The following is a 13,981-nucleotide window of genomic DNA, read 5'->3' as shown; positions in this document are numbered from 1 at the left end:
AAAATGAAAAAAAGAAAAAGAAAAAGCAAGACAGACCTAAATAGAGATAAGTGAGAGTACCTGTGCCAGCCATACATCCCACAGCCACAGATGCAGCAGCTTCTCAGCTCATCCATGCTCACGCCACCTGCTACTGCTTCTACTTCTTTCTTAGCACAGGTAAATTATTTCCCTCTACATCTCCAACGATCCTCTCTAGTATGCATGCGTGTGTGTTTTCGTAACTGTGTGTGAATGGTAGTGTAGCTCTGCCAATTGACGTGAATTTCTGAAATTTCAACCCAAGAGATGCAAGATCGTGGGAGCACCGGCGCATCACCACCTTATCGCCACCGTCTCACTCTCCAACCCCCATGGTGAGCCATTATTGCAATTTTGCTATCTTTCATGATCACTATAACAGTCAGGTAGTTGCCCTTCAGAAATGATATTCATATAAGGTTTTGGTTGATGTATCATGATACCGATAATTAAAATCGATTAAAGAACACTAGAGTTGAGCCTAAAGTTTTAATCTTTTGTTTTCCTTCGGTTACAAAATGTGTATAATAAATTAATTTGAACATGAAATACAATTAGTATTTTATTTCAATCACTAACTAACAAGATAGTAGATTTTAAACTTCTGATAAATAATTATTGTATTTGAACAACCACCTTTTCAGTTTTACAATGTACTTTTGTTGCATTCTTCAAGTAATGAGGGTTATATGCCTTCTCTTTATTTTTCAAATATTTGTTCTCTCTGTTTTGTGACTCTCATGCTTCTTAGATTCTCTTGACACACTTCATTATTGGTGCGTCGAGGTTATTTGCGTCAATTGCAAAGTTGTGCAAGAGGACACACAATTGATGTCAAATTGTGTAAATAGTATCTCGAAGGCTTTTCCTCCCCTTATGAACACAAAATAAACCACATTAATGGGAGGGTCTAAGTTATGATATCGAAAAATTTAGTCGTGGCAGTTGCTCTAGTTTCGTAATACATAAAAATTTGATAGAGTGTAATTCATCCATGTTAACGGGTTGCACTTCCAACTCATGGGTTATTCTCTCTTTATAAAATGCCATGAAGTTAAAGAAACAATGAGTGTTCTTTGTGCAACATATCTCTACAACTTTGTAATTTCTCGAAGCCCTATAATCAAGAATCGGTTTTTATCTCAAAGGATTTCAAATTCGTGCGAGTTCAAATGATCTGGATGCAAAGTCAGAAGAATATATTCAAGAGTCGGCAGGATTTACCAAGCTTGAAGTGCAAGATCAAGAAACTAAAGAATCAAGCAAGGTTTCAAGTGGGGAAACATCTCCGGGTCCTGAACTGGACAAAAATTTGAAAAGGGCTAGTATCTCTCCTTTCATTTCCACTTTTGTTTTGTTCATAGTTCATTTTTATTTAGTGGGATTTTTTATTTGTCATTTTTCTTGATTAATTGGCATCAACTTCGAAAATTATGTGTGAAATATGGTTGATGTCACATTGTCATGCTTTTTACGTTCTTTTTATAGTTAACTTTTTATGATTTGTCAGGTAGTCCAAAAGACTGCTGCTACCTTTGCTCCAAGAGCATCCACTGCCACTAAAAACCCGGCTGTACCTGGCTCTGTTTTGTACACCGTTTTTGAGGTTCAAGGTTATGCCTCTTTATTATTGGGTGGTGCGCTCTCTTTCAATCTCATATTTCCATCTACTGAGCCAGACATATGGAGACTTATGGGCATGTGGTCCATATGGATGTTCAGTAAGCATTTTTTTAGTTTCTCGATAGGACTTCATCAAGGATGTTATTAATTAATCGGTTTGTCTATGGTTTAACGAAACTTACCTTTTCAGCTATCCCTTCACTTCGTGCTCGCGACTGCTCCAAGAATGAGAAAGAAGCCCTCAACTATCTGTTCCTCCTCATTCCATTACTTAATGTTGCGATCCCATTTTTCTTGAAATCATTTGCAGTTGTTTGGTCTGCAGATACAGTTGCCTTTTTTGCCATGTATGCATGGAAGGTAACTCAGCTCACATTTGTTTTGCACCGGTACCTGTTAGAGTCCCCATAAAAAATGAACCCTTATTTTTTGCTTTACAGCTTGGATGGCTTTCACAGAAAGAATGAAGATCATCTACTATGGCTGGAGTGAGTCCACAGAGATGTTCTTCATCAATTAGAATGTGTGGATACATAACATTGTTCCTTATCATTGGTACGTGACTACGTTGTTAGGCATGGAAGGACCAGGGATGTAGTTTAGCGACATATGTTGATGTATTTTTGGGTGGAAATTACTTTTTTGAAAAATATTATAAATGAAATTTGGTTATTTTTTTTATTTGAATGAAGAATCCAACGCACTATAGTTTGACGTATACAAATTAGATCAGTGAGTTTCACGCAACAAATTAGATCAGTGAGTTTCACGCAACTAATAAAATAGTTTTGCATCTAACTGTAAATCTGAGGTCCTTTCCAGCATTTAAAGCCTGTAGTTCGAAGCAACGCCTGTAACGTTTTGTTTTCATTCAAGATATGCATTTTTAACGTGAAGAGAAGCGGGGAAGAAGGATCATCATGGAGTTTTAAAGGCCGGGGTCAATCTCATTTTTATACATCAGAAATTCTTGTTTTTCACGCACTGCAATACCATAAACCAAAAGGTGGATGAAATAGTCAAATAACACAAATTCAAGATTTTCTTGCCATTCTGAACAACAATCATCCTTGAAATACCAACCACTGATAGAAAGGTCCATATAATTTTCAGCGACTCAAAAAAAGTAGAACGAGCAAAGTTTGGTTGTAGCAACAATCCTTTAATGGGTGAATTATGAGCTTTTTTTCCCTCCAATCAGGGAACACCCTTCAATCCAATTCCATTCCCATTTCCATTCACCAAAAACCTCCCTCCAAACAATGAGCCCTGCCTCTATCTCTATACAAACATATTGCCCCATCGATGCCAACACACTTAACACTAGCACAATGTCGTTCACTTCCCAAAAGCCCAACTCCCAATTCAAATGGTACCTTCTCGAGGAAACTCCATACACCATCTTCCCTTATCTCCCAAATACATATAGTTCCGACATTGGTGCCTCCAATCAAGGTCAAATTCCGGTTTCTTGCCACCAATGTCGCAAATGCAAGCTTATCTGCCATAGGCACATTCAATGCTCTCCTTTCATTCGTCTCGAGTTCGAATCCCATCACATAATAAGCCCGAGCGGAGGTCATCCAATATAGCATCCCGTTTGAAAACACACTCTAATTTGGTGTCCAGACTGTTAGCCTCACAGCAAATTCTACCGGCATTAGGCTTACCCTTTTCCACGTGTCATAACTCGATTGGTACATTTCTACGGTTGGTTGACCGCTACTGCCTAACTCTGATATCCCACCTGCCTGCCCACATAAATCTTGAACTCGAAATTTGAAATTTTATGGTTTAAATCATGCTCCACCACTCCTATAGCCGGATTGGTTCGCGTCACATTTAGCATATTAAGGTGTTTAAACTGCCTAGTAAAAGGGTTGCATATGGCAAGCTTAAGGGGTGTAGAGCCAGTGACCCTCAAAGGTACTAGGCCACCAATTGTATCAATAGGTCTGACGGGGCAACTGATGTGGTCAAGACTTAACACATGCCAATTGTAAATTGTTGCTGATTGGGTTGTTGGCGCACCCTTGGCTGCATCATGCCAACTCCGGCAGACGGCTTTGGCACGAGCGAACGAATCCGGGAACAGGCAGGAGAAGATGTTGGCTAGGAGATCAAAGGGAAGATTGCTCCACATTTCATCAAGAAATTTGGATGCGGAGGAGGTTCTTCAAGAATTCGAAGCAAGGTATGCAGGGTGGATGTTAATGGTGGCTGCCAATAATGGAAATTGTAGGTTTCGGTAATGGACAGGGTGGAATTTGCATGGTTTTGTGTGCCCACGTGAACTAAAATGTGACCCCACATGCCACAGTTGATTTTTTTGGTCCGTGGTTTAAAATGAAAAAGTTAATCGCTGAATACCCCTTCAATTATTGCAAATTATTCCATTTTGTGCATCCTTTGATCTTAATTCCCTCCCTAAAAAATCTCACTCAACTTTTTCAAACTCCTATTTGGTTGACCTAAATTAGTAGAATTATATTGAAATGATTTTTATTTAATCCACTAAAAAGGTAAGTTATTTAAGAAAAATTTCGTGATGAAATATAAAATCGATTTGAGATTATATTCGTCAACTTTGGACAGTGTAAATGTAATTTCATATTCCACTTAATAATATACTATGCATCCTCTTTTATCCCTAAGAAAATGCTCAATAGACGCATGAGAAACACTCATTCTTGATTGTTTATCAGTTCAGTTGTGTTAAAGAGATCAGGGACAATTAATACAATTTAATAAATCAAGAATCAAAGGTGAAAATTTAAAAATTTGAGGGGGAGTTTCTAAAAATAAGAGTCTTCAAGGGGCTAAATTATGGTTCTTGGAGTTGGTGAAAGGGCACATTTTAAAGGGAAGAAAAAATGTAAAAAAACATGGTTGAATCAAAGAAATACTCCCTTTTTATTAATACAAACATATTTATTTGGTCATCCGATGGACTACGTATATTTTTATTTTCTCCCCCTTCAACACAGAAAAATGCAGTGATAACTTCACAATAAAAGTCTCGCAAGTTTGAACATAAAGCATACAGCAAATCATGTCATTTGATCCGTCTGATCTTTCAGGAACAAGATTTTTTTGTGTTCCTGCAAATTTTTGCGACTCGAAAGCAATCCACTCAGATAAAAAATTACAAGCTGCCACAAAAAAATAAGGTTAAATGTCACACGGGACGATGATCTACTGAAGTTTCTATATTCCAGGAAATGAAGGAAGCACAGCAATAAGTGCATCGCCGTATCCAACAGGATCTGCCCAGTCCAAGAAACCGCAACTTTTTTAGCAAATTATCAACCGATACTCGATAAACAAGTTTTCAAAGGGACTTGATATATTTTGAAGGACAAAAAAGTAAATTTTTAGAAATATTATATAAGGAATTTGATTTTTTTTTTAACTGATGGGGGAGCATGAAAGCAGCAAGTTGAAGAATACAATGGAAGAAAATATCATACCTCCATCTTTTTTAAGAATCTTAACAACCTCCCCAGATATGTCAGACTGGAAAAGATTCAAGAAAATTAAGGATTAAGTGAGGTATTCACAGCTTACATGAAACGCATGAATTTTTTTTCACAATTATAGCAAGAAAAAGTGAATATGAACTCGAAATGGAAATGGCAGAGGTAGGCGAAAGTTAGAGAATTTGTTTAATCGTTAACAAAACAAGAAAAGTTGAAAAAAGATTCATAATGCCAATGGAGATCAAAGCCAAGTGAGAACCTCGACAGGGATCTCGCCACCTAGTTGGTCAATATAGCAGAGCACCTGCCCTTCCTTCACTATATCTTTCTGTGAAAAGCAAGAATAACTGGTAAAACTCATAACTGGTGACCTCTGACCAAGAAAACAGCACTCCGAATTTCTACTACATTTATTGATGCATCTACCAAATTGGGTGGATGTTCATCACCCGTAATACGCACTAATTAGCTATAAATTCAACATGTGTTTCATAATGACATACATGGGAAATATTAGCTCAATGTAGCATTTAATATAACACCAAACAATACCTCTTTGCAAGATGGAGGAGCCTTCTTCCCTTTAATGGTTCTCGATCTTCGAAAATAACCAACCTGCGTCAGGTATAAAATTTATGACAAATTTCAAGAAAATAACACATTACTACTGATAAATTTATGACAAATTTCAAGAAAATAACACATTACTACTGATAGTTTCTTTAAATTCTCACCCTCGGAGATTGAAGTATCACCAAGCCTTCATCTGCAGCTTTATCCAGTAAAGTCTGAACACCATACGAGGAGGGCACTGGTTTGGACAGGGCTAAAGATGATGATGAAGCCGACCCATTCGTATTAGGTGTCTCAACAACTGAGTGCGCAGTTACTGGAGCAGAAACGGGAGGATGCGGGGGATCACTTTGCCCAGCCAAGTCTCTTGTCACATATAGTTGAAATCCCCCAAGCTAATCATAAAAAAAAAAATGAATACAAAATCAGGAGAGAAGGACAAAGAGATAATGAATCAACAGAATTTTGTTTTGTATGTCATAGTAATATTGAAGTTGAAATTATGTTTTCAAAGAAAAAGAACTGTCCATTTCAGTCAGTTACACTGTTTTTTTACTTTGTGGTGGAGAGGGTGAGTGAGCCAAAGATTCATAAGCATAAAAATAGCTTACTTTAAGTTCAAACTCGGCGATGGAAGTGGTGTCACATAACACTGTCAAAAGGGACTCTACCTGCAAAACAGCAAAAGTTAAGATTTTTAGTAAGGATTCTATCATTGCAAGCAGCAAAGATCAAATTTATCACCAACTATGCATTTGCGATTAAGTTTCAGTCCATCTGGTGCTTAAGGCTAGATAATCAAATAGAGCAGCAGCGGATTTTTACTGTGTCAAAAGTGATGAGAAAATGAATCAACAAACCAAATGTTTGCAATCCATTGAAAAATCGCAGATTACAAATATGTTAATGTAGATGCTTCTGAGTCCTTAAACCCCGAGCTTGAAACACATTGGCGGAGTCTCTATAAAAAAAAAGTAGTACCAGTACAAGTTCATATGCAAATTTATTTCATCTTCTTCAAAAAAAGTAAAACAAGTGGGCAGCATAAACGATTTGTAATTATTCATTTAAAAATTTCTAGTCAAGATTTGTGTTACAGAATACCACAGTACCACAAAATAGGAAATAAATCGATAGCTATAACATCAGAATGAATAGAAAGGGAAAAAGACATTGGCCATTAAAATAACAACCCACCTCGAATGAATTGGGAATGAGTTGGCTTACTTCGTCAGATGATTTAGCTGTTTCAGAATTATCTTCCAAATTTGCAATAGCTGTTATTCATCAAAACATAAATATGGAAAAAAAAATTAAAAAGACGAGATAATAGCAAGAGGTTGACATAGAAATGACAATTCTTACGAGATTTCCACACCTACAGTAAGGACAAATAAAACATCCTCAGATACATACCTCTTTCTCCGAACTTCTTTCACCAGTTTCTTTTTCCTTTTTATTTTGCTATTTTCTTTTCTCGCTATTGAACTATATTATGTGCAAATATTTTCAGGAAGTAAAGTACAAGTCTGTAAAGAGAATAGAAGTTGCTGGCAAGATGCATTAGGTTGACCGTTAATGTATCACATTGCCTACTACCCTTTATCCAGGCCTTGAACAAAGTCCAATATACAACTTCAAGAATATAACAACGAGCCACATAAATTTTACTTAGAAACGACCTTAACATCCATTTGCATCGAATGAAATAGCTCCTCTTAATTAATTGGCACAAATTTCAAATCCTCTACAATTACATCACCTATATGTTTGGCAGGTCTTCGATATACCAAGTGAATAGTGGAGAATCCAAGAAATACAAGAGAGAGCATACAGCACCGAGAGCAGCAAATAATTTGCTGCACAATATTGTTTATTTACCATACATAACATTAATATTGATATTATTCAATTAATTAGACCCTCTTAATAAATTGGCACGCGTTTTAAACCCTCTACAACTAGATTGTCTGAATGTCTGCCATGTTTCCAATACACCATAACGGGGCCATGGTCAAAATCCAATAAATACGAGAGAGCATATAACACCAATCTGGAAGTCAAAGCATGAACATTGTTTAATTACTAATATAACCATAGTTTTAGTAAGAACCTCACTCATATAAGTCCAATAGAGTTGGCCATATGAACTGTAACCAAGCATACAAACAAATGAACTTACCATCAGTGCCAGAAGCCCAGCATCGGATTACTTGATTCCTTGATCTATTTGACAGTCTCAAACCATCAAATCCAACAGATTTTGAATTTAAACAACGGAAAGGCTGCAATTTGCCCAATTTGGGTCTAACAGACCCCAATTCCAAGTTTGTAATCTTGAGGCCGGAAGCACCCAAACCGCCTGACACAAATATTAACATGAAAGATCATCATCACATTCAGCAAGACATGCAACAGATGGGCAGTAATTTGGAGCAATTTTAGACATCTACCCTTCTTATTATAAACATCGGAAAAGGTTTTCAAAACATATTAGCACAAATAAGGTAATTTCAAAGAATGCACGTTACAGAGACAATTCAATCAAAGAAAATAAAATCAAAACTTCCTGAAAAGCGAGGGCCGAGGAAGTGCTAGTCCCAAAATCAAGGAAAAGAAACCCATTACATAATTATACATGAACAAAGACAACATCTGGTTTACATTCCCATGATCAATCAATCAGAACACACAGGTCATAGATGCACACGCACTCTGCACAATTATTTGAACAGTAAAATGTTGGGCGACGGACACTTTAAGGGGTGAAGTAGAGAGAGAGATGAACTTACATGAAGACATGTGAACAAGCGGCGGCCGCGGAACTGAGCTTCAAATTTGACTGAATAGTCTTCCGAAGCTTTGCTTTTAGCGATGTTAACGAAGAAGACGGACCACAGAGGTAAAGGGAAATAAATAAAGAAATAGTCCTATCGATCTCTCAACGAACGAACATGTAAAAAGTTTGTCTGAGGTCGACATAGGCGATCTATTGTCCCTCAAATATAAACTCCTCTTAATTTTTTTTTTAAAAAAAATTATATATTTGTGTTCAAATTGATGACATTAATTTCTTAGAAAACTTTATATAATAATATTGATCATATTTATGACAATATTAAACATGATATATTTTTAAACATTCTTACAAAAAATACAACATAAAACAATATTAATTCAACAATAATAAAATAAAATAATACTTGACAAGTCTCGATAACAAAAAAATTATGTGCCTAACAAATCGACGAGAATTATTACCAACAAATGAAAATATTGACGTTGCGCAAAATAAAAATACCGAAGACGGAAGAATATGTCACCGATGATCCAACTAATTGAAATGCCGAGGACAACCAACAAATCGCTGAACGAAAATACCGAATGGAATGATCGGAGAAGGTGCAAATAAATCGCCGAATGAATACCGAATGAAATTTCAATGGGAGGGTGCAACAAATAAACAAAGGGGAGGGGTGGGGTGGGGGCCACGGATTCAATGAATCCGTGGCACCCTTATTATATATTTTTTATTTTTTAAATTTTTTTTTAAATAAGTCTGAATCCGGTGCAGTGAAATGCAAATTGTACTGGTTTTGTAAAATTTTTCATTCTGCAATATTTTTATAATGATTTTTTTTATTTATAATATTTTTAAAAAAAACCCTCAAATTGATGACATTAATTTCTTAGAAAACTTTACATAATTATATTGATCATTTTCATCATAGTACATTTTGGCTAGTTGTCTAGTATACTAGATGGATATTAGTAGTTCAAACTATGCAATTTTCTCACGTTTATTTCTTAAACCAAGATCTAAGATATCTTCGTTAATCATCTTTATCTAAGTTTTCAATAGATTACCCTCTCCTTCTACTTCTTCAATTAATATGTGAATCTAAAACATACTTGTAACGACCATGGGCTATCCCGATCTTGGGCTCCATCGGGGGTCTTGTCCCATAGCCCAACTGGTACCAAGTCTCTTTGAACTATGTACTTAAGCCAGGAGGTCATGTGTTCGAGACTTGGGTAGGTACCACTCCACCAACCTGGTGTGGAGAGTCCTATGAGTAACGGCGCATGTGAAAAGCCCGTGAGGAAAAAGGCCCCAGAGGGAACCCAAGATGGGACAAAGCCCCCGAGGGAGCCCAAGATCGGGATAGCCAATGGTCGTTACAATACTAGATTGAGACTAGTGTGTGGTCTTCTCTTTACATGACCAAATGACCAAACCATGTTAGACGTCTTTCCATAATCTTATCTTATATACACCTAAATAGCTTCCATCGTAAACCTACCCGACATAAAATCAAATTGATTCTCTGATATAATAGTAATACCCCTAATTCTCCCTCTCTCACTCGCTCTCATATATTCAATATATGACTTATAAGTTTAATTTTTCTATAGTTTGAGCAGTCTTGTATATCTATTTTATTTTTGTAAATTGGTACTACATACCATGTCTCCAAGATTCTGACAGTTTCCTAGTAACCAGAGCCTAGTCAACAATTGGATGTCAATTTCTCATAGACACTTTCATACCTCAATTGGTATTTCATTTGGTCTAACTGTCTTCTCGATTTCATTCTCTTCTGTGTCTTTGTTACTTTCTTAGTGCTAGCAGTAGCTCTACGATGGAGAATCAAAAGAATAAATTGATGTGGATGTATAATCGTATTGCATTAAAATGTTGTTTACGAAAATATGTCGACGCAGAATCAAAAGAATAGGGTAATGGTTGCGAATAACCCATATATCTTGAACTTGTTGGTTAAGTTCTATTGCAGTGGTAAAACTTGATGTCATCAGCATTCCTTTAGGTGGAGACAGTTTTTGCAATAGTTCTCAAGTCATAAAAAAATCGAAAGAACACAATGAAATAATTTAGGTTAAAATAAATTGAGATGAATTTACCTTTTAAAAATCAAACTATATAATTTATAGTTAAGATAATCATATAGAAAAGTACACCTCAAATTTTCGAAAAGATATAATAATTGATGATAAGCTAATGTTAAAAAAAAAATAAAAAAATGATGATATATTCTGTTGGGCAAATCTTGAGAACTGAGCAGAAACTCCCGTCGGCCTCCTCACAAAGGACTATATAAATTTACGTATAATCACTATGCAATTAATAATGTAAAATTAGCATAAATAATTGTGAGAGAATTTGTAAAGCCAACATATTAGACGAGTAAATAAATAGTGAAAACAAGCTTTCGTATTTTTGCTGTATTAAATAGCTTTATTGTATTAAATAGCTTTGTATAAAACGATTATCCACGAGTTCGCTAAGAGCTTCTAATAGAGCATAAATAATTTTTTTTTATATCTTAATCTAGAAAATGGGGAAGACTCGAACTTGAGTCAATGCATGAGAAATTCCGGTGAGATCATTGGGCCAAGCCCTCGATCTCAGAACATAAATAGTTTAATATGAAAAATATCAAAGCTTAAATAATTTATCGTATTCAAACATTATTTTCGTAAGATAACCTTCTCAAAGTGGACAATCATCATAGCTCATGGTATGAACAATAAAAAAAAAAAAAAGAGCTCGTATGACATGTTGATTTTGTACGACAGATTTCTCATGAATATACATTAATTTTTTTTCAAAAATAAATATGAACCGACTCAATATTAAAATCACAAGAAAACTACTCATGAATCAATTTATCTTTCAAATTGGGTGGATCTGGGGCTTGGGGGATTGATTGGAGCGGCGGAGGATATCATCGGAGAGCGGAGGTGGGAATTGAGGTCGCCATTGACGAAATTTTGAGAAGAAATGGAGCAGGCCCTTTACGCTTTTCTTCATGTACCCCTTTTAAATGAATGAAATTGTGGGCTGGTGTTCATTTGAGCCTAGATGAATATGGCTTTAATTAAAAGCCCACTTAAATCATATTTGTTTTTGTCACTCAAATAAACATTTGAAATTAACAATTTTTTTATATCACTAACAATGTTTTCGTGTCTCTGTGTATTTTTTTAAAATAATAATAATAATAAACAATGATAGGATACAAATTCTATCACATTTCTAATTATATTTTAAAGATATTACAAAAAATTACGTGGATATACAAATATAATTTTCATCCGTTACAAAAATTCATATTAACTAGATTCTCCACTTATAAATAAAAGACTCATGACTCCTATCAAACTACGTCTTTTATATATCCTTCATATGCTATTCACATGCAATTTCAATACTTTTTCCCAAATATTATACTGACTCAGCGTCGAAGTGACGTTGCTTTCACATAGACTCATCTCACTCTATTCTTGATACACAGTCATCTCACTTTTTTTTTTTACACATATTTTTAGGTGGTTCGATTCGATTCTATTAAAGAAATTGATTTCATATTATCTGAAATTCAATATATTTCATTGGGTGTGATTTTTTATGACATCAATGCACTGATATGTATTATTTACCATGATATATAAAATGCTCTGCTGCTGAATATCAAAACAAAAAGATGCATGGGTGGTGCCTACCACCTCCGATTCTTTTTCATAGAGAGGCAGTGCCCTCGAACGTGGGCAATGTTTCACCGTCAGTTTCGGGCCCCAGTACCATCTCGCTGGTTTTCCATTTGTTTCCACCAGGTAATTATCGTGCAAGATTTTCACATGTCTCCTTACTGTTATTGATATGATTATATGATAGATATTTTGTTGTATGTCGTTCTTATTTCGTGTACGATTCATTGTTATATCTTCTGAAAATGTCCAATATATGTGTACTATCAACTTTTTATATTTTCTTAATGAAAGCAGTTTCATAAAAAAAAAAAACTATTTCAAGAATCAAGTCACGAATGCTCGATAAAAATTTGGAATTTTGATGATGATTCCTTGATTTATAAATATTTTGGAGTCGCAATCGAATGGATTTGATTGGAGGAATAATTTATCGTTTTGCATATATTTGAAATCTATCAAAAATATTATTGAAATTGGAATTCAATTCAATTTTATACTGAAATCAGTATCCATCGATCCAAGCATAATTTTGGTTAATATGATATCTACACTTACTATTAGTAAAGCAAGAACGAACATCTAATAATAACTATTTTTTGGTGAATCATTTTTCCTAATCCCAAAATTTCTCACATGTTTTAGATTGAAGGCATTTAATTTGTTCTTAAACTTGTTAGTCAAGATTTGTAACTTTATTTAATGCAATAAAATATGCATGAATTTTCATACTTTATAATTATTAAAAATATATCATATTTAATTTTATTTACATATTATTATAATCAAATCAAGAATTTTAAGGACAACACATATACAATACATAATATTCATATAATTATATTGTGTGCGTGACTAGTATTTAATAATAATGGAATTCAAAGAATAATTAAGCAAATCCAAGCTCGACTTAATGATTTGACCTAAAAATCTAATTAGAGGATTAATCGTTTTGAAAATATTGAAGATTCGAACATTTCGCATTTATTATAGAGGTGATTTATGTAATTTATCCGAAAAGGTCCACGATCAATTCGAGTCCACTATATTCCAAAATGAAATTTCCATTATTCCAAAAGAAAGTGCAAGAAATTAGAGGGCAATGGCTGCCAATTACGACATTTGACTAGAGATGTTCATCGGTCGGTTCGGTTTGATTTTCGATTTTTTTATTTCAGTTTTCGGTTTTACAGATATATAATCCGATATCCGAACCATTTTTCTTCGGTTCGGTTTCTACCGAAATGGTTCAGTTATTTCAATTTTGATAACTATTATTTTAATTAATAAGATAAATATATTGTAAAGTATAATATGTTATCTTTCTTACATGATTTCTTAGTAAAATATTTAAATATAAAATCTAAATAAATTACATAAACAACAATCAACTAAATATTCTTCAAAATAATTTATCATTCACTAATATCATTTCAAAAAATATATAATAAAAACAAAATTATTAATTTAATGAAATTTCGATTTTTTCGGTCGGTTCGATTTTGACATTATAATCCGAAATCGAACCAAATAAATTTCGTTTTTAACATTTATATCTGAATTATAAAATTCGGTTTACGCCTCGATTCAGTATTCGATTTTTCGGTTTGGATTTTCGATTTTTCTGTTTTGTCCGAAGTTTTGAACACCCCGATGTTAGACTAGTTTATATGAAAGAACCCAAAAATGCACGGGATCTGCCTTCTCTTTTTGGACTACAACGTAGCCTATTTTCATTTGATTTCATTTTTCTTTACTTCAATGATCATATGTTA

At 34.5% G+C, this 13,981-nt stretch overlaps 2 protein-coding genes and 1 pseudogene across 4 annotated transcripts; 1 reads left to right on the top strand and 2 right to left on the bottom strand.

The window, feature by feature from the left end:
- On the top strand, positions 1–2,325 carry LOC142556072 (protein RESISTANCE TO PHYTOPHTHORA 1, chloroplastic). Of its 3 annotated transcripts, none has more exons than XM_075667294.1 (6): positions 1–159; positions 287–356; positions 1,167–1,342; positions 1,532–1,742; positions 1,835–2,004; positions 2,085–2,325. In XM_075667294.1, exons 1-6 carry the CDS (start codon positions 91–93, stop codon positions 2,109–2,111), a joined length of 723 nt encoding a protein of 240 aa, XP_075523409.1. In that variant the 5' UTR covers positions 1–90; the 3' UTR covers positions 2,112–2,325. The 3 variants fall into 3 exon arrangements, with proteins under 3 accessions (XP_075523409.1, XP_075523410.1, XP_075523411.1); XM_075667295.1 differs by having other exon boundaries at positions 1,167–1,346; positions 1,536–1,742; XM_075667296.1 differs by having other exon boundaries at positions 2–159; positions 1,170–1,342.
- Positions 2,326–2,470: 145 nt separating this feature from the next.
- LOC142556071 (uncharacterized) lies at positions 2,471–4,001 on the bottom strand (annotated as a pseudogene).
- Positions 4,002–4,583: 582 nt separating this feature from the next.
- LOC142556070 (uncharacterized) lies at positions 4,584–8,664 on the bottom strand. Its single transcript, XM_075667292.1, has 9 exons — positions 8,489–8,664; positions 7,879–8,058; positions 6,894–6,973; positions 6,308–6,367; positions 5,858–6,091; positions 5,676–5,738; positions 5,383–5,451; positions 5,115–5,160; positions 4,584–4,910 (listed from the first exon to the last, which is right to left on the bottom strand). The coding sequence occupies exons 1-9, from the start codon at positions 8,496–8,498 to the stop codon at positions 4,852–4,854; spliced, it is 801 nt and encodes a 266-aa protein (XP_075523407.1). The 5' UTR covers positions 8,499–8,664; the 3' UTR covers positions 4,584–4,851.
- Positions 8,665–13,981: the final 5,317 nt, after the last annotated feature.

Source organism: Primulina tabacum, chromosome 9 (genome assembly GCF_025594145.1).
Source record: "Primulina tabacum isolate GXHZ01 chromosome 9, ASM2559414v2, whole genome shotgun sequence".
In the NCBI taxonomy this organism is placed as follows: domain Eukaryota; kingdom Viridiplantae; phylum Streptophyta; class Magnoliopsida; order Lamiales; family Gesneriaceae; genus Primulina; species Primulina tabacum.
The sequence above is the reverse complement of the archived record's forward strand: the minus strand, read 5'-3'. Positions and strand labels throughout refer to the sequence as shown.